Here is a 25,566-nt window from a genome sequence, read left to right as displayed (position 1 = left end):
TGATGAATGTTATGATAGTACAACAACCATCACCGCGGGACCATTATTTGTTTTATTACTTGTTAATTTATTTCTTATGAAGTTTATGATTGGAATATAAATTTATAGAAAAAATATAAAATAAGTTTATAGTTCAGATAGGATGGTAGAAGTTTGCCTAGATTATGTCAGTTGAAAAATAAACGGCATCGTAGAGTAGTTCGTGGGTCTTCTCCAACACTAGCCATCTGGCGATATCCGTGTTGTTGATGTCCTCCGGGAGCTCGGGAGGCCTCGTCACCACCAAATTTTCCCCGTCTTTTTTTTGTTTCAAGTCCCAGGAGCGTCTTATGTCGAGATATAGGATATTTTCCCCTACCAGGGCGACAGGTGAGGTGTTTTCTAGTTACATAAATGTGGTGGGTTGGCAAAATATGGAACAAAGGATCACGACCTTGGTTATCACAGGCTTGAGCAGATTTGTGTACACTCTGTGAAGGATGCCATTTAATGCTCTAATTACTAATATAATGGACGAGTGAGTAGTTAGGTCGTCTAGGGTCGTTAGTGTGTGTACCTAAATCCTGCTTGTGAGGTTAGATTAGGTTAGTGTACGTTAAGGGCGAATTGAGGTTACGTGTAGGATAATATTACACTGTAGTTCTTAAGGTTGAAGGTATATAATAAGCTTTGTTCACCTTCATATTGTGGTGATTTAAGCTGAGATCTGAGGACAAAGAAGCCTTGTTCATATTTATTTTTAGATACCTGTATAACCCAAAAATTATTTTGTTTATAATGTTAGTGTATTTAGAATAACTTGATTTTCGTGTTATTGTATAAATGATTATAAATATGGTTTAAAATGTTAAATTAATGGTTAATATTGAGTTTATTTGTGGCACTTTATTTTGTGATGGGGATTTTCAGTGTTAGTCTGTTTGGATGCATAGAATGGAAGCTTAATAGTGCGGTAGAACAAGGCAAATACTTCGTATGAAAATCAATTATGAATTGAGTTATGTAAATCAACTAAACCTTTAAATGATCTTGTGAGAGTTTAGGTTGTGTTTGATTATGTCTTAAATGATTGCTTTAGGTTAGGTTTGGTGTAGCCTGATTCTTAAATGTTTAGGTTAGGTTGTGTTAGATAGAATACAACTGGATATTTGAACCATAATATTGTGATTGATTCTGATTGCTTTAAAGTTAATTTGGCTTTTATGTAAACTGTCAAGAAAGTTAAGTTACCTTTGATTATTAAGTGATAGAAATATGGTAGATTTTTGTCATTGCTCGTTAGAAAAATATTTATACTAGAACACCTTGGGATAGGGATAGAAGGACCTGGTCATAGGGTTAAATCCCCAGAGGGACAATGTACTGTGAGTATGGGGGTTAGGTTCTGATTGTGGCGGGAAATTTTATTATTCGGCACCGAATCTGACCACACCTCAGCCGAGTCTTGATAATTATGTACAGTATTATGTTGGTTGTGTTAGGTATGATTGTTATTTAGATCTAAGGTCATCAGAATTAGTTAGGAGTTTCTTCAGTTTTACGAGAGGGGAAATAATTTATTGTGCCTAATAATACGACTGTATGATTGTCACGTATTACGGGAGTGTGAGTCGAGAAATACATTGTGTATCTCGTATGGCTGGTTCTCTGGGCTGGGGTATTGGTCTTATTTTGTTTTGTTTTCCAGTTTCAAAAGTCCTCTCTCCTCCCCCCATGGTGTAAAGAGGCAGGAATCTAGAACAACTGAGACCTCTCTTCAAAACTGTCACTCCTTCTCTCTGTTTGCTGCGCTGTGACAGATTTCCATTCTACAATATGACTTCAGGCTTTCCATCTGGTTGATTGTTGTTACTTCTTACAACCCAACATTACATATTACCAACAAGGCCCTTCCTGTAACCCATGTCATATCCTGCTCTCTGTACATTACACCTCTGTCATCCTCTCTCTCTCTCTCTCTCTCTCTCTCTCTCTCTCCTACTTAGAATTGAGTTTTTTCCTCCCTTAACGTTTAAAATTGCTTCTCATCCCAAATACTATACTATGGCACTACTTTTCTCTCCCCATCATTACACTACAGTAACTGAGAATATTATGTAACTTACGGTATATTTCATGTTTTTAATATTCTCTAGTTATCAGTAACATCAAGTACGGTATTCTTTTTCAAATGGAAAGACTAGGTATTGGTCTATTGTATTTATATTAGGTAGCTGTATTGTGATTATCTAATGTCTGGACTAATACTCAGTTAATATAGGGCTTATTGTATACTGTATATAGTATAGTACAGTATGTATAGTGTATAGCTAACCCACACAAGGGCAGAAAATGGCCATAAAACAACAATGGTGATGATTTAGGACATTTGCAATTTTTCTTCTTGATATTTTGCCCCAGCACACAGGGTTTCCACTCACTGTAACTCATGAAACAAAATGAGACAAACTATAACAACTGATTAATGAGAGGAATATAGACATGCTTAGACTTTAATTAAGTTTGGGTTACTAATATTTCTATTTGAATTTTGAAGACAGGTGTAGATTTGTCCCAGTAACAATATGGACATGTCAGGCAGCAGTTGAATGAGTCACTTTGGCCAGTACTACAGTAAAAGCATTAGTTGGCTCAAAGTGAAAACCCTGAGTAGCTGCTGAATATAGTCATGTTACTTAACATTGTGCCTCAAGATGAGTTAGTAAAGGTATCTATAGGATCCAAATTGTACCATATACAATACACGTACAGTATGTTAAATTAAAATCAGTTTAATATTATTTAGGTGAAGGGTTTTATTTACAAGGGGAAGTGTGCTATTCTTTTTTGTATCTTTAAAGAAGTACAGTACAGGTATCTCCAAAAAGTTTATATAGAGTAATTATTTGTTTTGTGTTGTATTAAGAGATGTATAAAATTACAAGTGTTCATTAATGAGCTTACAGAGGTTAATGGGCATGAGGCATAATTCAACAGCTATGATTTGTGTAGTTTAGTTGTTAGTTATTTTAATGTCAATTATTTGTTGCCCTTAACATATAATAGAAGCTAGTATGTATTGTACTGTATTGTATGTATTTACAGTTGTCATTTCACTATCATTTCTCCTTTATTGTTTGAATAAGCTTTTAATTTGTATTTTTGAGGTTTGCCTTAAGGGCTGCAGTAGGAACCAATGTTCCACTTCTGCCCTTATTTGACAGGTTTTCTATGAATGTCGGAAGGAACAGTGTCGTGTCGCCTGCCGTTTGCCAGTTGTCTGGGGCCTTCAGCAGAAGACTCAGACGACATCGGATACACCAATATGGCCCGTCAACCAGTGATCCTCAACGTGTATGATATGGTGAGTGATTATGTTATCTTGTTATGTTTAGCAGAATAACAGGTTTCCTCTTTTAAAAGTGAAAAGGTATTTACAGTCAGTCCCTGACTTACGACGGGGTTAGGGACCGACGACCAGGTCATAAGTCGAATTGGTCGTAAGTCTTAAAATGCGAAAATAATACATAGAAAATCTAAAATGGGTGTCTCTTTTTCTTCTTAGCACCACGAGAACTCACTTTTACGCTTGCCAGCCATTTTAAAGGGAATTACAAACGAAAATTTTGTCAGTACTCAGCGTGATCACTAACGTCGGGACTCGAAAACATGTAATTTGAAAAAAAATGTGTACGACTGCGGCGGTCGTATGTCCGGGTGGTTGTAAATCGAGGAGTACCTGTATAATGAAGTGTACCTCTAATAACTAAAATCAGCTGTAGCAAAATATTGAGGGCTGCCAAGAGCAATATACAGTACAGTACAGGAGTTGACAAAGGAACTACTGTACAGGTACTCCCTTCCTGCCTCAGCACCACCTAATGGCCACTACTCCAGATTGTATTCAATGAAACTTTTACTTCATTACACCAGCACTGTATGGTAGGGGGGGGGGTGAGGGGGTGCTAGAAGATGATTAGATCACTGTCAGATTTCCTTTTACGTGGCCATAAGTTTTGTGTGTCTCAGTCAGTTTTATGAGGCTGTTATCTCATCTATTCCCCCACTTTTGTCTGATGTGGAGTAAAGTATAAAGAAGTCTCAAACAAGGGAGGTTAATGATAAGGTAGGCTGGTGCAAACAAAGCGGAGAAACATGATAAGAGGGAAGGAACAAGATGATGAAATACCAACTCATGTTAGTTTATGTACTAAGCTTCCATACATAATTATCTTCTAGGATTTAAGTAAAAAATGTGCTATTGGTTATGTCGATGATGTGTTTAGTTTTGTGAAAGTACATCTAGTAAGGTTTATTTTAAGGCTTAGTTATCTGTTACTAGTTTCACTGATTTTGTGTCACACCTATTGTGATTTATATTACTGTAGGGAGTTTGTACAGTGTGTTTATACCACGTGTGTGTGTGTGTCTATATGAGATGTTTCCTCTGCTTTCAGTACTGGATAAATGAATACACATCTTCCATTGGGCTCGGTGTGTTCCACTCGGGTGTGGAAATATACGGCACAGGTAATGTACAGCACTTGTTGTTAATAAAGGCAGTGTGTTTCTGCAAGGGGATTTTTTTCCTTCAAATTTTACCTCTTAAGTTTATTAGATTAGTTCCTGTATTAACACATGGAAGTCTCTTGTATTTTAGGTCAAAAAGGAGAAGGTGGTGAGGGGCATATTATATATAGGAAGTGAGGCAGGAAGACACGTACCGGGTAGATTGTGTAAAGTCTTCCTCTCATACAGTATTGCCAAGTGAGTCATCCTGATAAGTGTGTTCGGTGTATTTATAGTATTATCACTTTATCACCTCCACTACTTGAAGGTAAGTGCAGGATGATAAGCCAAAGTTGTAGAATAAGGTTAAAAGGTTACTTTATCGGTATATATCCATAGGAGATACCACACTGAAGATATCAAACCTTAGCTAACTGTAGAAGGGTTATACAACATTACTCAGGATAGGATGTTAAAGTACTTGTGTAGAGGCAGTGTAATAAGTGTGTTAGGTAGAGGGTCCTACAATGGGGGTGTGTGGGGGGGGGAGGTGGAATACTGTACAAGAATAGCCCAGATGATCGTCTGTTATGAAATTTCCTGAGGGTTGGTTGCCTAAATTTTATTTTATACAGCACAGTTGTTGATATTTACTGCTGTGTCCTTCCACCTCTGTTTATTTTTTATGATTCCATTTTTTACCCAGACTAATTTCTGTATATTTATGCTTCATATAATTGGAACAGTTTAATGAATTACTATAAAAACTGCAGCTTCTTTAAATATGAATAAAAAATTTAAGGAAGCAAATTAAAATTGGTAGAAAGAAAGGGTATTCAAGAGGCGGACTCTGAATACTGTACACTACATTGTTTGATTATTTAAAGTTCATCCTGATAGGTCATACAGCAGTAATGAACTGTTTAGATTATGTATGAAATTAAATGTATTTTTGTGATCTTCCATAATATCTTTTTATTTATCAGAATTTGCATATGGCGGGCATCCATTTCCATTCTCTGGCGTGTTTGAGATCACTCCCAGAGATGCTGAAGATCTTGGAGATCAGTTTAAATTCAAGTAAGTGTACAAGGCATATTATTATTAATAGGAATTTTGAATACAATATTTTAATAAAGAGTGATAGATTGTGACTAGACATGTAGACCCCAATGAATCTCCTGTAAACATGCCCAAATTTGTCTCAGAAAATGTTTATTTCTTAGTTTGATATGTTTAGGGGTTGGATGAAGACCCTGTTCACGAGTGTTACTGTACTGTATACTTGAAGTACAGTACAGTAGCAGGGATAAATGAGGAGGATATCTTATGGAAGGGGTACACCATGGCAGAACACGTATCATAGCATTTTGAGAGATGGAATATAACTCACGAATTATAATCAGGTTTTACAATATTACAGGCAAAGCATCCACCTAGGTTACACAGACTTCACTGAAGATGATACGAAGCGAATTGTAGCAGAGCTCGGCAAAGATTTTCGAGGAGATCGATATCATTTGATGAATAAAAACTGTAATCACTTCTCCTCCGCCCTCACACAGGTAAACATTAATCATATATATGTAGTGTATACAATACTGAAATTAAGCGTTGATATTACGGACTTTATTATCTCGAAAAATGTACGGAAAAGGGGAAAATTTTACCTCTGTATGTACAAGTGTCTCTGGTTAACATTATGGGAAAATGGGGATACTTCCAATAAAAATACTAAATACTTCTCAACAACTCTTTCCCATCCTCATGTGCAACCACTAACTTACTACTGTACCATAACATAAACAGCTTCAAATATATTCCTAAGTTAAATAAATTGTGCAAAATACCTGTACACCCATCACTCTGGCTACTGTACTAATTGTATACTGTATAGGAAAGGAGGATGTGGAAGACAGAGGCAAATTGATTAGTGTCAGAGCTTTCCCGACTTTCTTGGTACTTGTTACATGACAACTACTGCCACTTGAATATGGGATGGACACAAAGTAGGAAGGAGAAGGGGTAAACACCAAAGTAGAACACATGTTTTACAGAAGTTGTGGGAGGGAGAGTAAATGACTGCATATAAGGATCTGCGTTGCTTGTTATTCTGACCTTCCTTCACTGGATTCAGCCATTCAAATTGCACTGCTTATTAGATCCTGATTTCTGCTTGCCTTTTTTTATCCTTTCAACACTGTATATATTTGACTCCTATGATGTTAACCATCATGTTTTAGTTCTTCTGCTGTTGGCATTAAAAGAAAAAGTGAGTGCTGGTACAGTATCTGTTAATATCCCTACTTCTCTCTCACTCGTGTGTGAGGTGGACCAAGGAAACCTTAAAAGACTGGAGAGATCGGTGCAAGACAAGTGTAGAAAGCAACAGATAAGTGCTGAAACAACAAGTAGAGATAACCCACACAAACTTGCTTCTGCAGTTAACAAAGTTTATCTTTTATAAATGTAAAACATTCATGGCCAGTTTTTAATTTAGATTTGAGGTTATACGGTATTAATACAGTATTTGATGAATGGTCAAGAGGTTTATTAGTGAGAACAAGAACATATATTCACTTGTCTGAACTGGAACTCTTTGATGTTTGATTGTGTATAGTTGTTTATACTGTATGCATACATCATTACTTGTTTGTCACGACAACTTCTTCAACAGATTCTGGTAGGTCGAGAAATCCCCACTTGGGTAAATCGACTGGCGTATGTCTCGTCGTGTGTACCCTTTCTTCAACGATGCCTCCCTAAGGAGTGGCTAACACCTGTAGCCCTCCAGCAGACTATTGAAAGACCCTCCCCAGACTCCCCAACTTCTCCACATGCTCCCTCATCCAGTTCGCCCGGTTCTGCTACTCGGGACAGAATTCCACACTCAGCCGCTACTCCGAGGAATCCCCGTTCTACAACACACTCCCGCAATTCTTTGTAACCTGTCATGTGTGCTATGTTTATGGTGACTGTTCATCGTTATGCCGATGTTTTTCTCACAGAATGAAATGTTGCAAGTTGTTTGACAAAGTGTATAAAGTGTGTGCGTGGTTGATGAATGTTTTTATAAGGTTATTTTAGATATGTTATGATATGTGTTTTCAGGCTACATATAGTTTTGATAATAAAAAGTTAAATTTACAGTTCTAGTGCATGATTGGCTGCAGTGACAATGCTGCTGGCCTGCCATTGGTTATTGCAGCAGTAGCCATAGACTACAAAGTAAAATTATGGAAGATAACTCGACTGTGTAGAGTCCTCGCTCTTCTCGTGTGTACAGAAACTTAACTTTAGTGCCATAAATAAGCAGTTTAAGAGAAGAGTCGATATCAAGGCCATCCACACATGTATCAGTGTGAGAATCATTTTTATTACACCTCATTGAAAAGTATTACAGTTGTCATAATATTAGTTTGGGTTGAAAGTTTGGTACATTTTTAAGATATTGCTGCTAAGAAAAGATCTTACATGTGGCAAATATGCTTAAAAACTAACATATTTTCAGTCCAAATTATGTTAATGATGTTAATTTCTCAGTGGATTCAGTATCCCAAACAGTACCTTGTATGAAGTATTGTCTTCTTGTTGATTCACAAACATGTTGCATCCTCGTGGGCTGTAGTAAAAGTGTGTGCATTTGTTAAGCAAGAAATGGCACTGTTACTTGTTGCAATGAATCAATATTTACATTGAAAAATTCAGCAAATCTTGAATATAAATACTGTATTCAGAGTTGTTGTGTCGGTGATGCTGCAGAATCACCGTACCGTAAAGGATGTTTCCTGGGATTAAACAAAATGGTGTTGTCCCCCACAGTTTTAAAAGTAATTTAATTAGCCACCATTATTGTTGTTGTGTATCCAGCCATGCCTAAGAATATTAACTTAAGTACCGTAAGTTTTTTAAAATTATAAAAATGCAGGAGAATCTTTGAACATTGTGCAGCAAGTGGAATTTTAAATATAGCAATGGTACACCTAGAGCTTTTACATGAAAAACTTTGAGACATAATCTTTCATTTCTGGGAGCGTTCTATCCCACGATAGGGAAACTGGTGTCAAGAGATGTTGACCAGTATTTAGCATTTAAAAAAATAGTTTTTAGCTTGATTCTCCCTTCAATTGTTTACATAACAGTAGTAATTGAACTGTATATCAAAATATGGGTAAGCAGATAAAAATACCTTTCAAGCTGTGGTGTGCAGTACAGTATATAAATTTATGGGTGAGCAGAACAAAATATTCCTCAACAAACTATGCAACTCTAAATTTGGGTTCATGGTGTGCCCTTTATGTTAGCCCTCAGTGAGGGTAGTTTGTTGTGTGTCTTAAAGACATGTAATGAATATGCTTTATATTTTCTTGGGGGATGACATTGTTATGTTATGATCCCTGGACTTTACTCTCAGGTCTCACTGCCAACAGATGAAGAGATATACAAGGGTTTGAGTTAGGCAGTCATACACAGATGTGAAACTGGGCCTCACCATGTCTATAGTCTGGCTCATCCATGTGTGTGACATCACATGTTCATACGCTCTTTGACAGAAATCCTTTCTTACTCTGCACAGTACAAATAAATAATAAAAAATGTGCTAAATATTTAGGTACTACAATACCTTTGGAAAAAACAAAAGTGACATTCCAATTCTATATTTTAATTATTCTAGATCCAATAGAATATGCTTAGAACTTTTCCCAATATATTGTGCAGTGTCTTTTGAAAGTGCTGCAGCTAGACAGTACAACACTAGCAGGAAGAAAAGCATAAGGTACCCATATTAATACATTTATTTGCCAATCTAATGTATAAGTATGTGTTGCCAGTTTATTCTCATTTTGCATGTCATTATCAAAATGTTTCTCAAGTAGTAATATCAGATTTTTCAGACTGAACAAATCGGAGTCTGTGCAGCTCTTCTTTATTTTTTTATTTATTTTTTTATTTTTTTAATTTTTTTTTCTTATCTTTTTAATCTTCGTAGTCTTGCCTGAAGTTGGGGCATTATAATCCTAAGTTTGGCAGTTATTACCCCCCTCTCCCACCCCTCCCATGTACTTGACTTGGGCTGCAGGTTAAATGGTCCCTAACCTAACAGAACCATTAGGATTGGGGATCTGTCAGATTTGGGAGCTATTTGACCAGTGCCCTTGACTTGCTTTAATGGTTACTTGATCTTAAGCCCAGCATGCTAGGTGTTCAGCATCCTGCGTAGCCTGACCTGGCCCAGTGGAACGTCATTTGGGCACCTTACTCGCGACAAAGTGTATAAAAATTGTTTGACGTCCATTACCCTATAGTGACTGGAAGGCAGGGTGATATATTTACAAATTTTTTAGATGAAGTTAGTAATGTTGCGTACAGACTTGGTGTATTTGCAGTACATTTGCTTTTGTGTCTTATTTCAGTTTGGAGGATTTTATGACTCATTTAACTACTTATTGATGAAGCATGCTATTTCTTCTAGTTGGAGAAACCCACCAAGTATTAAATTGCCCCCCTCCCTCTTTTGAACTGCATTAGTCAGCTCTATGCTTGCCTTTCCTGGGTGACTTTAGAATTCTCCACTGCTCCTTGACTGATTCTTTAAACATGTGTTAGAGGTAGGTTAGGTGAGGTATTGTGAGCTTTTACTGCAGGTCATGAATTAATGTCCATGCTACCTTGTACTCTTGTGCCAAGTCTGTATACAAAGTTGTTCATAGTACTCTATAATAATCATCTTTGACAAATGAAATTATTAATCCCATCCAGGAAAATGGAATGGTTACTTGAATTGTTGCAAGATGATTGGGGATGCAAATGGTTTCAAGAGTATTACCCAAGCGATACGCGGAGGTGCAAGTGGTTTCGGGAACGTCTCCTGAACAGTACTGTACATGAATTTGAATGGAAATGCGAATGCGTGAAAGTTTTCTTGGCCAATACATGGCTTTTAAAGGGCTCTACAGTACAGTATACCCATTTCTAAGCTGCCTTAACTTCAAATTGACTAACCACAGGTATCAACTTTTTTATATGCCATAACCTGTCTGCAATCATATTATTATCTTTGAAAGTTGAGGGAGCTTTGAAAAGTGCATATGTATAGTATCATGTAGAGTAGTGAGTGTGGGTATGTGTGTGTGTGTGTATGTCCAGAAGTTTGTTAGTCTGTGAGGAAATAATGTTTAAAAGGTTTTACAATATTGGATAAGCTAAGTTCAGTACAGTATAGGAGTTTGACACATCTTCCATTGTGTACGTGAGTTAGGTATTGTATTGAACTCTTGTCAGGGAAATATTAATGTGACTGATGTATATTGTCCTTGTTCTTAAGTTGATGGTGTAGAGATGTTTTTACTAACCCAGGTCTGTGTTTAATAACAAAGCTATTTTTTATGTGAATAAAAATGAATATAATACACCTTTCTATTATTACTTAAATTTGGAAATTGTTAGCTAACTTACTAACTAGGTAAGCTATGCATGACTGATTTTGAGTTCATTATTTTGCTTGCTACAATGTTACGTGTAGTCAGTGTAATTAGTGATGAACGTTACTGTGTCCCTGTAAGTTTAGGCTATGCATGTTCTGTTTCACCTTTTGTATAAATGATGAATTTGTTTTCTTAAAATTTGATTTAAGTGCTGCAGCTGGCTTTCAGTAGCAGCTTATGTGTCCATTTTTTCAGTTTCTAGGTTATAGATATTTTATATTAGTTTGCCCTGGCATTTTAGTTACCCTTGTATATTTTTTTGGATTAAAATTATTTAGTAAATTATAATTTTTAGTGTTGTTTTTCTTTACAACAATTGGCTATCCACCAGCACCACTGAATCTTTCACAAGCACCAACAATAATATCATTTGTGCAGTTAGTACATATTTTCTGCTACAGAGCAATTGGCTGTAAATTTTGTTCTGAATCTCAAAATATTCGTCTAGATTCTTGATGAAAATTTTAGTTTAGTGTATAAAATAATAATGAGTAGATTGGTGTCAACAGCCTGTCTTATTTGATGTTTCACCTCATGATTAAACCACCCAGTCTGTTAATAGACAGTAGTTGTCCCTGATAATATTTGCATGCTAGATTTCTCCCTGTTACAATGTCCCTGTTGTGTGATCTGTCCCATCACCTCTCATTGCCACCTTTTACGCACAGTCGCCTAAGTGTTGTCAGAAGAGTTCTGTGATGGGTTAATTTGGATACAGTCAGTAGTCATGTTGCAGGTGTTTTGTCATTCATTTTCTGATTGCAAGACTGAAATTCTCGGTTTTGTCACTATATTAAGTGTGCTGCTATAAGCATGAAATTACCGTGACACTCAGACTTTATATATCACATATATCAACCTTACAAGGTTTGTATTGATTGGGAAGTTTTTTCTCTGGCAAACATTTCTCTCTACATAGATGAAGGGTAACTGGAACTAAGGGAAATGCAAATACAGACTCTCTTTACACTGTCATATTACAATCAGTATTAAAGATGAAAGGACCACAGTTACCGAATTTCTTATTTACAAAAATAATTACATTCGAACCTTTCTAATTTGACATCCTTGGGGCTCGACCCCATTCGAGTTAGCCTAATGCACTTACTGTATTTAATGTAGCTTAATTCACTTGTGTTGCAACTGAAACATTAATAGAGAACATATGGACTGTATGTACGAGTGTAGGGCAGGTCAAGTGTGCAGTTCACCCAGCTGCTAGCTGGGTATTATTGGTTTATATTACTGATAACACTTATAACAAAACGTGTACATCATGTCTCCTCCTTGTAAAAAGAACATAAAGATAAGCAATTACTTCAAGCCAGTAGTGGGTGAACAGGAGGATGATATGTCATTTAGTTCATCTGAATCTGTTTCAAAACTAATATGTTACCATAAAAACATTTATAAAACAGAAGACAGTAACTTTTTTATTTTTGTAGTATAAATGCTATGTCTGCTGAGTGTGGTTAGTTACCCTCTTTGTGCCATGCGTAAAATATAAATGAGTCTGTTTCACCCAACACATCCTCTGACTCCACCCCAGATTATATTTTCTACTGTACAAGGACTGCAACTTTACCCACAATAAACCAAATCAATTTAACTGTTCACATCAGGCCATTCTCACTCATCTAGCACTGCCTATAAATACTGTAATTGTGTTGCATGTCTCTAACAACCCTGTACAATCACAAATTTTTTGCATTAGTGGTCAGACCTCTGAATGCCTTTCTTGATTAAGTGCGAGGATTCTCCCAACCATTCCTCCAATGCTCCCATCTTGAAAATTGCCATGTTTTCAACTCCCTTGTACCCCTTGCCTATGCACGTTAAGATCTCCTCCGTGCACCCACAGTGTCTGTCCAGCAGCCTCACTTTCTTAGTCACTAATTCAGCTGATGAAAGATTCTTGTTCATATCTTGGAGAGCACTCTGTACTTTCACAAGTACATTGTCCTTTCTGTAGAGAATTTAACACCCTTCAGTAGTCTTTTTCATGAACTATAAAGAGCTAAGACTCCTTTAAAGTACTTTATTCATTTTATCAGACACAGAACATTCTCAGTTTATGAATGGCAAGAAAGCTCGTTACTAAACTGTTTGAGGCGGTACACATATTAGGTATGACTAATTATTTTAAAAGATCATTAGCCATGGACTAATAGACTTGGCGAGTTCACTAGTTCATGCTAAACCACTATCACAAACTCACAATGTTAAAGAGCAGAGACTGTAACTTCTGAATGAAGTTGCAAAATACTGTACTAAAATAATATTAAAGTAAGAGAAACCCTCAACTCAATTTGAACAGGACAGAGTGAATGAAGGCTTCTACATTGTTTGAATGCTTCACACTCGTTCATTTTGTTCTCATATGATTCCTCAGTGAGATTTCATCTCTGATTGAATATCCAGTTTCATACACATCTCTTCCATTGTATTAATAACTTCCTAGCACACTTCACTCATATGGTCTTAGACTATAACAACTTGTTTACTACTTCACTTCCCCCATTTCTAGTTAGTCATGATGGTGATGAAGCCTGTATGAGAAAGAAGTGTGTTACCATAAGTGGTCCGTCTGTCTTAGTCTCTGTAAACATTATACTTGTACAGGTGTAATGCCTTTATTTCTAATCAGTATTTTCATGATTTTTTATGTGTAGTCCATTGGCACAGTTTCTTGGATGACTTATATCAGCAGTAAGTAAACTTTTGTGACCTTTAAGGTTGGTCAGCCATTTCATAAGCTGTCACATTTTTCAATATTCTTGCACTGTCTATATCCCCCCTCCTGCCGTCCATTGTATTATATTATAAATCTCATCCTACAAATCGCCACTCATCTTGCTTGTACCATCATCATGCACATTCACTCATGCATAAGACTGAGGAACTACCGTAATTCACACTGAAGATCACTCCTCTGGTACATAGGGAGACAGTGTGGTTAGTTCTGCACTCTATTACCTTTCACTTCCCTTGATATAAAGTTATTTACTCATTCTGCAGCTGGGTTAATCGGGTAAGTTCCATTTACTGGCTTCCCATGGGCCTCAAACTGGCTATTGTTGGGTCAGAAGGCCACTGCTCCTCTCTGTTCATTGTTTATATTATTCTAATTATTAACTTTACTATTTTTCATTTTCCAAAATTTATTCCCCCATTTATTGTCCTAAAATATGCCATGCAGGAGTTCTTGTTAAGTTTATTTAAAGTTTAAGTAATTTTCATGACAAGTTGAGACTGTTTCAATAGGGCAGAGGTGACTATGTAATGAAATTGCAGATGCCAGTTATGACTGCTGGATGTACATTCATGGAAAAAAGTCCTGTCAGTCCTCCGTCCTATCCATGAACCTTAAGATTCAGGAACCTGCGACTCCGAAACATCATATGACCCAGCGCACCATCTCTGGGCCTAACAATGTGTGATTTCTCGGATTCACAGGTTTACGAGTCTCAGGTCAGAGAACTGACAGGACATTTTTCCGTGACTGAACTGTACAAGGTAATTTAAAGAAGTATTATAACATTGTCCCTTGAAAAGTGAAAACGTGTGAGGCTCTCTCGTTCACTTAAAAAAAAATCTAGAGGGGAAGGAATTTTGTCTTTATTTTTTACATTGCCATCAGTTGTCGGGATAAAGAGCAACACAGACTCCTCCTCATTTGCTGCCATTCATTCATTCTAGCTGCTGTAAAAGATATGTTTTGTCATGGTATTTTCCAATAATCAGGCCTCCAAGACTTCCCTCTGATTTACTCCCATCACTTTTTATGTCAGCAGCACACCATTCCCATAATGTTTAACTTGAAAATTAGGATTTCACTTCGGAGTTTCAACATCAGTCAACCACATAACGATCTTTTCCCAATGTCCAAGTGTTACATGCTGAACCTTACTCCACCTATTATGACCCTGATACAGTTCAAGATATATATGCCTGAAATATGTATACAGAGGAGCATACTAATTTGCACCTGTAAATCCATACAACTGTACACCTATCCCACCCAAGTTTCTCAGTGTCCCACCCAAGGTTATCAACAGGATTATGCAAAACGTATCCAATGTTTGTAAAGCACAGAATTTTTGTAGGCCTCTTTATATGCAACCTTGAATTTCCTTACTAGACATTTATAAGCTGTTTAATTGATTTTTTGACATATGAATATATTTTACTGTTAGTTTCTGTTATACAGTATAGCACTAATATCCTTCACATCATCATCCATAGTTTGGTAATGTGACAGTCCTCAGATGAGCGAGGTTGGCTGAGTATTGGTCATATTTCATCAAGTACTTCACTCACGCATGTCCACATCTGTATCCATAAGTACCGTGTCCATTCCCTCCACATACCCAGACCAAAACTTCTTCCTTCACCAGACCCACAACTCTTTCTTCTCTTTGCCACACATCCCTCAGCACAGTTATCTCTCTGTTAAAATGAGATGGTTGTTGAATCTCATACTGTTATTATACTCTCATTTTGTTTAGTATCAAATATTCTATCTAATTGTATTCTGGATGGACATTCTGTGCTTGTCCTGGTCTTCATCTGTTTGCATTATACTAATCATTAATCAGTACTAAAGTGAACAGTTCAGTGGCACTACAGTAGTAAAATTATTCACAGTTCTGTACGTAATCGTACTGTAATTCGAGAGACTCGGAAAATTAATAAAAGCCCGTTATTTAATTTGAAAGTATGTTATATGCATGTTTCAATTGTACTCGACTTAATTATTGTCAAATTATTTCTATGGTATTGATTTTTTAATTTGAGCTTATTATTTTTATTATTACTTTTAAAGAAATTCTCCTCCCCGTGTTTTGAACTTAACATGAGTCATTCATGATATTAACTTAAACTTTGCTTAAAATTTCTGAAAATTTCAATTAAATTTAATAAAAACAAGATGGCCTTCAGTTAGTAACTTGCACAGTTCAAATTAATTGTTTCCATTACTACCCCTAAACATAGTTTATAAGAAAATTTTTGTTCTCAATTTCTCAAAGTATTTTCCACACATTCTTATATTTGATCATGGCAGTTTTGCTTAATAGCTACAGTATTATGAAGCATGTGGTACTGTACTGTACAACAATTACCTCTTAACTTGCATGGCAGCAAATTCTGAAACATTCTGAGTCACTACCCAGGGTCTGGATTCATAACAAAGAACAGACCAATCACCGTAGTGGCTGGTAAGCTGAGAAGTGCTGAATTGAGGAATAGAAATGGTAAATAAAGAGATTATTATAATGATTTTATTGCCATTTTGTGTTAATCCATCCAATGTGGCTGATCTAAATTTGAAGTGTACCCACAATGTGGCAGTTTTGACACATAATATAATGGGTTCCCTTCTATGTGTAATATGTCTGCAGTTAATGGTTAACAATGTGTCTTGTTAAAATATTGTCTCTGTGTAATTCTGATGCCATTTTTGAACATTATTTATGTTCTCATTTAATTCAGACAATTAAATACTGTATTGCATATGAACCTTTGAGAATCCAGGCCTAGTACAGTAGTTAAGTTATGATTCTTCATCATTCTGGAGCATCACCATTGTTTTAGTCCTGTTTATTGTTTAAAAATTTGTTTGGTGGTTTTGGCCTTTTTGTTCAGCTTGATATTTCACTGTGATGGGTAAATTGTCATAAACAGTATTATACAGACCTTGGTCTTATCCTCTGAATATCCATTCTCCTCAGACTGACATTATTCAATCTCTGTCCACCCAGCTGTATGTCCATTTATATTCAGTAAATGTTTCCTTCCTTCAAGGCAAGTGAACTTGTGTACAATTTTCTCCATGACATCCAAGACAAACCCATTTAAAGGAGCCATTTTAATAGATCTCTTGAGAAACAGACACAGGACAGCAGTGATGTCTCTCTAAATGTCCTTTAAATTGTTGTTGTCTAAAGTGTAGTTCTTGTGTCAGTCAGGATAGTTTTGTGACACTACTTAGCCACGTGACACTTTGTTGACACCTCATGTATTAGCACTAGACAAAGTGCAGTCTGTGTCAAAGGTCAAGGTCACAGTTGAAGATCAAACTTGGTATTGATCATGTGTATTGCAGCATTGGTTATTAATTTGGTAACACTTTTAACAGCTAGAACACCACTTCATTTGAACTTGAATATTGAACATTTTCTTCCACAGCTAAAATTGTAGTTGTTTAGCCAAAAAAGATACAGTATAGAATATATTTACTTGGTTGATAGTCACTGTATTATTTAAAGTTTTATGTTTACCAAAACACATCTTTGTTAGAGTGTGTGTACTACTGGTAACTCTGACCACAAAATTGTCACTACACTTGAAAGGACAAAAACTGTAATATGATCCATTGCCAGTCGTACTCTTCTCTTTCACTTTAATTATTTTCAATGAATTTTCTTGCATTCAATTCAGATTCATCTACCAAGTTTGCTTCATACATAGAATATGTGGAGAAGATGCTACCTGGGTAGCCACACCAGTACTACAGTATATACCTGTGTAATATATATATATATATATATATATATATATGCTGATAATACAAAAATTCTTTGTGGTTTAGGCAAAAACATGGATCATACGCTCTTACCGTGATTATTTGCATAAAAATCCATAATGCTTTGTCTGCTATTGCATGCAGCTCTGTTTATGACATATATCAGCATGTGTAAGTGTGTGTGTGTGTGTGTGTGTGTGTGTGTGTAGAGTAGTTTGCCTTTAACAGTCAGGAGCTTTAATTTACATCTACTTTTGACATGAGTTGAAGCATTCCATGACGGGTTGTTCCTCAGTTTTAACCCACAACTACTCTACTTTTTTACTTCCAATATTTTTATATATATCTTTTGTTACTTCTATTAGTACAGTACTGGTGAATGTCCCACCATAAAAAACTACTTACATCACAGTACAGTATATTTTCAGTGTAATGAGCTTGAGCTTAGCACCAAAATACCTGTAATAGCATATGGAAATAATTAAGGTGAGTGATTCACAGTTTACCAGTTCCCAGATATTTGTATGACATACTTTGCTGTGTACAGAGATTGGTTTTTGATGAAGCTGGCCACGATTCTTAAATGTGCTCGACTTTTTTATCATAAATTACAAATTATTCCTGTAAGACACAGGAAAATGGTGGTAATCTTGCATAATGGTGAAAAACATTTAAAATTAGCTTAACTTAAATTTAACGATGAAATTGTTAGGTAATTAAGAATATATATTTGGTTTATTTCTCATCATGTATCCACGCAACAGTGAAACAAATTAATATCCCGTAGTGTATATTGTACTGATATCGCAGCTTAGTGTTTCAGGGGTTCTACTTATTTTATAATGCTCATTTTAGATTAAGATAAAGTTGAGACTATTATGGAACGTCTTTGTGGTTCCATGAGGAACTTTATCTGTTATTTTCAGTTTTGGTTCAATGTATTAACTGTAGGACAAAAGCAATGGTATGCTTGCACTTCATGACACTTATATCCACTGTTGTTATAATCATTATATATTAAGTTTGGACTTGAATCGCTATATTTGATTGCCTATATTTTTTAACTAATTCTTAAATTGGGAGATAGTGTAATGCTTTAGTATCAGGTAGTTGAATTTTGGCTTCATTTTGAATAAACATGTACAGTATTTGCACCACTGATAAATCACCTGTGGAGGCTCACACCATTATATTTGGTGCTTTAGTGTACCTTAAATATTTTAACATTATTATAGTATATACAGTCTCACTCACTCCAAAAAGTATCTTAAAGAGGGGCTGATAAATTTTAAAATGTACACTGTCTCAGAAGGGTTGTCTGTTGTGTTACTATATTGTCTTACACAAGATCGTGAAGATACATTTTGGAGTGAGTGTACAGTAAAAAGCTATTTGGATACAGGAAAATGTATGAGTCATTGTAACTGATCTCATCTTATGATCCTCAAAATGTGTTTAATTTTGTATAGAAATAGAAAAATGCTGTGTTTGCAGTAACTTGTCCTCATTACCCGTCTCTCCCACAAAAACCAACGACCCTGAACCTTTTTATCAAGTTTGTCGTATTAACTGGACAAATTGAATTGAGGTTGGCGTGAATTTTTTTTTTTCTGAATTATTTATCCTGTCGGTAATTATTTCCTGGCCTCGTTACCTCAAACACCAGCATTTTCTTTTTTAAGCCTTATTGTCTTAGGAATCTGGTAGGTAAGAGCATATCAGCTAGCCTCACCAGTTAAAATCTTCCCATAATTTCTGGCCTTGGAACTCGTCAGATGAACTACAGGAAAATCTTATCAAGTTGCCAAGTGATTAGGGTATGAAGAATACAAATTACCTTCAGTATTACAGTAACTGATTTATTAAGAGATATAATTTTAAGAAAGTGCCAGTGGCCCCTTGTTTACAGGTGGGTATCATGTGACCATCTCGCTGGGGAGAAAATCACTGCAGATAAGTAAACAAATGCCAGTTGTCTTTTGTTCAAATTTTGGTGAACATGAAGCTTAAATCTCTCTCTTGTTTGTTTGTATTTTGGAGAACAAATAGGAGAGGCCTCATAATCATATTCAGGTAGCTAATTCTGGCCAAGGTATCCTTTCATTGTTCAAAATAGTAACCACACAGTACAGTAAAGTGTACAGTATACTGAGAAAGTAGTACAGTATTCAGTTACCTCATTAACTGCTAAAGTAAAATTTATAACTTTAAGAATTGCAATCTTTTTACTCATCTGCACAAACACATCCAAATTAGCTGTTCCCATTCTTTGGTCTCTTGTGTTGTAAGAACAGTACTTAATATATACTTTTGTAATGTTCTTGGTTTCAAGTACAATGTAGTCCTTAAGGAGAAGACTGTAAAACAGGGCCGCTCTACACCTATAGTCCCACTAGCCAGTACAGTACAGTGCTCATTTTCGCTTATTATTACAGTTACAATAAAACTGTCCAGCATGTATTCATTAATTATTATGATTTTTCATGGATAAACATATTTTGTAACTCTTTCCTGCCTTTAAAAATGTATCATAAGGAAAATTTTAAACTAAATTGTATACAGTATCTTAACAACAGATAAGAGAATACAGGTATTGTTTTCTAATGTGTTTATTACACTACTTTGGCAGGACTGTATTTTTACCTCTGCTGATTTTCATTCATCATTTTAAGCATTTGATCTTTAATGGTAACTGGGCACGTGGACCGAGTGGACCCTGTCAAAAAAGTGTGAAAGAAATACAAGGCCAAACTTACCTCGCATTGGTTAAATGCAAAAACACCTGTGATCAAGCCTGAGCCTCAGAATCAGTAGTAAATATATGAGTGAAGTCATACATTTTTGTTCAGTTTAATTCAAAGAACAAGTTTCAAAAGTTATTAATCGAGGCTTAACCATATCACACGCCAACAAATGCACTGATAAAATAAATGTTTGTATTTTTGAGGAGTGAATATAAGGTTACAAGTCAAATGGGCTCGAGTCCAACTGGGTCCTAACCTGACTAGTGGTGACAGGGCCCCTTGGGATTGGACTCGGATTCTAATGGCTAGGTTAGGTGGAGGCCCATTTGACTGGTCATCAAATATGTCTATTATTAATATACTACTGTTATAACAACAGCTTAATTTTCCAAGACCCAAATTAGCAGAAACTTAATTATCCAAGATGTGAAATAATGTTATATATACTGAAATAGGTGGAGATAAACTCTAGGGGTTGTGGATGAAGTGGGACCTAACCATTAGCCTTGGGCCCCAAACCTAATAGATAGGCAAGGTTAAGTCAGGGCCCACTAAACCAGTCATCACTGCAGGTGTGTGTGTATGCATCATATATGTAATGCTTGGATCTTCACGGTTCATATTGGTAGTGTTTTGAAAATTTAAGTTTCTGGTGTTCAAGGTACTGCTAGGCTAGGGAGAGCTATAGAGAAGCTACCCTGATGGAGTAGCTATATGATGAGGTAGACAAAAAGGAGCCCTATGGGCAGCTGGGTAAGACTTTTCCCTCCATTGCATTTTGTGAATCTGTAGTATCAGCTATTGTTTACCCCTCTATATTTACTTTGATTTCTTTTTTTCAGGCATCGCCATCAAAAATGTACCGATCTGGGGCAATGACTTTGGACGTTACTGTTTAACGTTCAGGGTCTGTAGATTTTGTTGATATGGGTATACAGTATAGGTAACCAAGGTACAGTATTTGGAAAGTTTTCCGAGTATTAACTGTCATACTAACTGGTCTTCCGCAGTGGTAAGATACGTACTGTACTATTTTATGCAGTTCAGGAGCCACATTTCAAAGACACATTCTAGGCAACTGACAGATCACCTAATACTGTACAGTACTAGTGTGTAGTACAGGAACAATGTCAGGAAATGTTTGGTTATTATAATGGAAAGTAGAAATATTGGTCAACTTGGGAGTGTCCACAAGTTTCATTAAGTAAATAAAAATACAGTATTTTTTCAGTCATTATAAAATGTAGTGGTAGTCAGTTGACTATATGTGTCTTTATAAAGTCAAAGTTTGTATTATACAGTATTACTGTACCTAATTTTGCTGTGTAACAGTACGGTACTCTGTTCATTATTTTCTTACAAAAGACTGTTGACCAAGTACTGTAGTCAGTGATGTCACACCCAATATACTACAGTACAGTATATAGAATCTTTGTTATCGAAGGGGTTTATGATTTTGTAAACACTGTACTGTAGCAACATATTCAAATAGGCTGACAACTGAGAAATGATAGTTGTCAACTGTAAATGTTTTTTTGTGATTTTATAACATATTTAAGATCTAAAAGAATTCTTTTATGGCAGTTTTTTCACCTATGCTGGTGATATTAACTGAAATTTGTTGCATAATCTTGTCTTATATGTGATTCATAGAAAGAACTAGGAAGCCGGGAGCTGTGTTTTATATTATACAGCTCTGTATTGTACACTTGATGATTCTAGGTTTAAGTTCCCTATTAGTGCCTCATGTTTCTCATTGTTATGGGGATTTGGAAAATAAATTTATGATCAAACATGTAGTGGATCATATGATCAACGATGTCTTGGATCAAGTGATGAAACATCTCTTGGAATACATACGTATTCATTTTCCAAATACATCCTATGTTGGTTCATAAATATTATGCCTGGTTTCGAAGTTGCCAAATAAATTTTTATTAGTTTTATGTGTAAACACAAAGTGAAATTCATAGATAAGCAAAGCATTTTCATTACATTTATTGTGATGGAAAATTTTTGCTTCATAAACATAAATGATAAATTGTTGTCATTAGTGTAAACTGACAGATGCAGTAGTGTAAAACTTGATACAAAAACACAGAACGAATGTGTAATATCATGACATACATCAATACTACCCTCACCCAAGCTCTGACTCAGAAGACAATAGAATGATATGCAACTGTTAGGTTTTAGGTGATGTTTGCTATTAACAGAAATTGTTTCAGTGTATTGTACTCTAATAGAAACCATTTCTGTTTAAAGTATTAAAGATAAGGTGCTACAGTGTTAAGATGGGTGAATGGATACCGGCGGCACAACTATTCTTCTGAGTTACTGCTTCTAAACTCTCATGTCATATAATCTACACCACATGTTGTCTTCATCTTCAAGAGTCCATCATATTTGCCAAGCTTGTACAGTTAGAATGACATAAGATAAAAAAAAATATATATAAGTAAAGGAAAAAGGGGGGGATTTTTGTGTTAATATCTTCTGCATGGGGCCCTACTTGTCCATTGACAGCCTCAGACTATATACATAAATATATACTGTATATACAAGTGTGACTTCTATATTTTGGTAAAAAATAATGTTATCCAACTCTAACTATGACTCTCTATAATTAACCCTCCGTTCAGTCAGTGTGGCCAGAGCCTGTTGTTGAGGTAACGGCCATGCTGAAAACTCGTCTTTCTAATGTTTATGAAAGTTTAGGTTTACAGTTATGTTCTCGTGTGTCTAATGTTTGTGTTGATACTTTTTAAACGCTTTTGCTTATTTTGTAACTAATGAACAATGTATTAGCTTTTTATTACTTGGGGATGTCACTTTGTTTACTTGCTGTCAAAACTGTAATCATGAAATAACAATCCTTATTATTAAACTCTTTCTATCATCCCTTCAACAAAAAACTCACAATAATATGTAACTACCTGGTAAATGAGAGAGAGAGGAGAGAGGGGGGAGGGAGAGGCCTGGCTGACTAAAACTACAGTACATAAAGGTTTACTTAAAGCATGTTTGCTGTACAGCTTTATTCACAACTTTCATGTCTGGCAATTTATTTATGATGATACCATACATTGTACAATACAGGTACAATAACCTCTTTCAAAAATACAGCGACATAATTTATATTGAGCAAGGCATTCACTCCACAATGAAAAACAATTAGAGTGTACAGTATTAAAGAAATTATCAGAATAAGGAGTTACTCCTTAAGTATGATGACTAAACTTTGAGTCTAATTAACACACTGTCCTTGTGCAGTACTCAAAAGAGCTTTAAGACATCTCATTCAAGGGGTTAAATTATCTTATTCAAATAGCTAATTCACTGTACAGTACTCAAGGGTTGGCACCATACTTAAAAAAGAGGTTAAAGAAATTATCAGCAACATTCATGACAAAAAATACTGTAAATATCCATACAACTTTGCTCTACTCTAAACAACATGAAAACAATTAATGATTTTTCTCTTATCTGATATGAGACAGTGTGTTTCAGCATAACTCTTCTCCCTAGATAAAATAAATAGATGACGAACAATGATACACTTACATGGTACAGAACAATACATTACTATACAGTAATTTGCCTTTATGATGAGAAAACAAAAATCCTGCCATCTAATCGCATTAAAACTGGTCTCCTGGACGATAAAGTTAAGTCCCCACGAAGAATTCACAGTACAGTACGTATATCACTATGGGATACTGCATACAGTACTACCAACAGTATGTACAGGAAATGTTGGTTATCAAAATCAGAAGAAATATATCTTGTATAAAGTAGTTAAAAAATACTGTACATCAAATTAATTTTCAATCTGTGAAGGCTTTCTCAGTGGAAGCATTTTGTAGATGGCTGGAGACGCCGGGGTAATACAGTACAGTACTTCAAGCCCTCCCATTTCAAATGACTATAAATTTAGGGAAGAATTACTACTGTACTGCACAATACAGAAAACTTGTACAGTAATATTCCCATAAGCCAGAATAATTGGTGCAGAGCTCTTCTGGGGATGAGAAATTTCCGGGTAATGAGATGGCTCAAACCCAGACAAATCCCATATCCCTGGAAGTTTTCCAGGTAATGGAAAAAGTTTCCAATAGTCTAAACATTATTCCATCCTCAGAAATTGCTCCCAGAACCCCCCCAAATTTTTTGGGGGAGATATTATCCCGAATTTTCTTGCAATTTTCTAAGAAAATGTGACTGATTTTCAACCTTGGAAACTCGTTCATCAACCCAGAATTGAGACAATTTTTTCCGGGTAAAAGTACATCACAGGATTATTTGAAAGAAATCACAACAGCAAGACTTTAACCTACGTAATGGATCAAGTATAATGTATATTAATGAAATAAGAATCTGAACTCGCATTTCATATACATACAGTATTTGTTCTTTATGTTGGGAAATTTCCTGCACTTAAAAATTGTATGTCCACATAATTAAGAAGACTTATACCCATATCCCCCATTGGCTTGTCCAATTGTACAAATCTCAAGTGCGTTCCAGTCTGGATTGCTGTATACAGGCATGGAAACCTTGCCTCCTGAAAGATCTAACATTCCTAGGAAAGGTGTAACACACAGCGACTACGATGATTCTAGAGCTCTCATCTCAATCATCCAAGTAGACTGAGGGCCTTAGGACTAACAACCCTTTGGACAAGGCACAATAGGGCAGACCTCATTGAAATATTCAGAATCCCAAGAGGGATGAAAAATGTAAACCCTAGACATTGTTTTGTAATGTCACGCACTGCCAACACGAGAGGACATAACTACAAGCTCGCGAAGTTCCAATGCAGAATGAATATAAGAAAATACTCTTTCACACGGAGGGTAGTAGACCTATGGAATGGTCTACCAGCCCCAAGTTGAGGAATCAAGAACAGTACTGGGCTTCAAAATAGCCCTTGGCAAAATTATCAAGTGCACTGGAGGGATCCTGCACCGGCTACTGACCTCCTTCCCTCAGCATGGCCACCTCTGGTTCTTAAATATTCAGACATAAGAAGTATCTCAGCCTGTGTATGATGTGTGATTGACACCCGAGTTGACGATATAGACATGGCTAAATTCTCAGACCAATGTTACTCTTAATACCTGGCCAGCTACACAATCTGTTATGCAGTTCATGTGTCATGTGCCTTTTTGGAACCCAACACAGTTCTGAAAACATATATTAAAATTTGGGAAGTCCAGATTATGGCACAGGACCTATTCAATATCTGCCATCCTTTATATAACCTAATCACCCCTATTATCATATGGTTGTGGGATTAGGTTATGAATGACTGCAAAAATGC

The 25,566-nt window shown here is 35.9% G+C and overlaps 1 protein-coding gene across 3 annotated transcripts; it reads left to right on the top strand.

Moving 5' to 3' along the window:
- The first annotated feature begins 212 nt into the window (after positions 1 to 212).
- On the top strand, positions 213 to 11,261 carry LOC121857196 (deubiquitinase DESI2-like). Of its 3 annotated transcripts, none has more exons than XM_042353134.1 (6): positions 213 to 369; positions 3,231 to 3,343; positions 4,437 to 4,509; positions 5,475 to 5,568; positions 5,912 to 6,053; positions 7,166 to 11,261. In XM_042353134.1, exons 1-6 carry the CDS (start codon positions 249 to 251, stop codon positions 7,433 to 7,435), a joined length of 813 nt encoding a protein of 270 aa, XP_042209068.1. In that variant the 5' UTR covers positions 213 to 248; the 3' UTR covers positions 7,436 to 11,261. The 3 variants fall into 3 exon arrangements, with proteins under 3 accessions (XP_042209068.1, XP_042209067.1, XP_042209069.1); XM_042353133.1 differs by having other exon boundaries at positions 3,225 to 3,343; XM_042353135.1 differs by having other exon boundaries at positions 3,204 to 3,343.
- Positions 11,262 to 25,566: the final 14,305 nt, after the last annotated feature.

Source organism: Homarus americanus, unplaced genomic scaffold (assembly GCF_018991925.1).
Source record: "Homarus americanus isolate GMGI-L3 unplaced genomic scaffold, GMGI_Hamer_2.0 scaffold20465, whole genome shotgun sequence".
In the NCBI taxonomy this organism is placed as follows: domain Eukaryota; kingdom Metazoa; phylum Arthropoda; class Malacostraca; order Decapoda; family Nephropidae; genus Homarus; species Homarus americanus.
The sequence above is the reverse complement of the archived record's forward strand: the minus strand, read 5'-3'. Positions and strand labels throughout refer to the sequence as shown.

Bases quoted from the DNA above. Each gene is read 5' to 3' on its own strand.
- LOC121857196 (XM_042353133.1), top strand. From the start codon at position 249: ATGTCCTCCGGGAGCTCGGGAGGCCTCGTCACCACCAAATTTTCCCCG. The intron at 3,344-4,436 runs GTGAGTGATTAT...CTCTGCTTTCAG, and splicing joins TCCTCAACGTGTATGATATG to TACTGGATAAATGAATACAC. The intron at 5,569-5,911 runs GTAAGTGTACAA...ACAATATTACAG, and splicing joins GGAGATCAGTTTAAATTCAA to GCAAAGCATCCACCTAGGTT.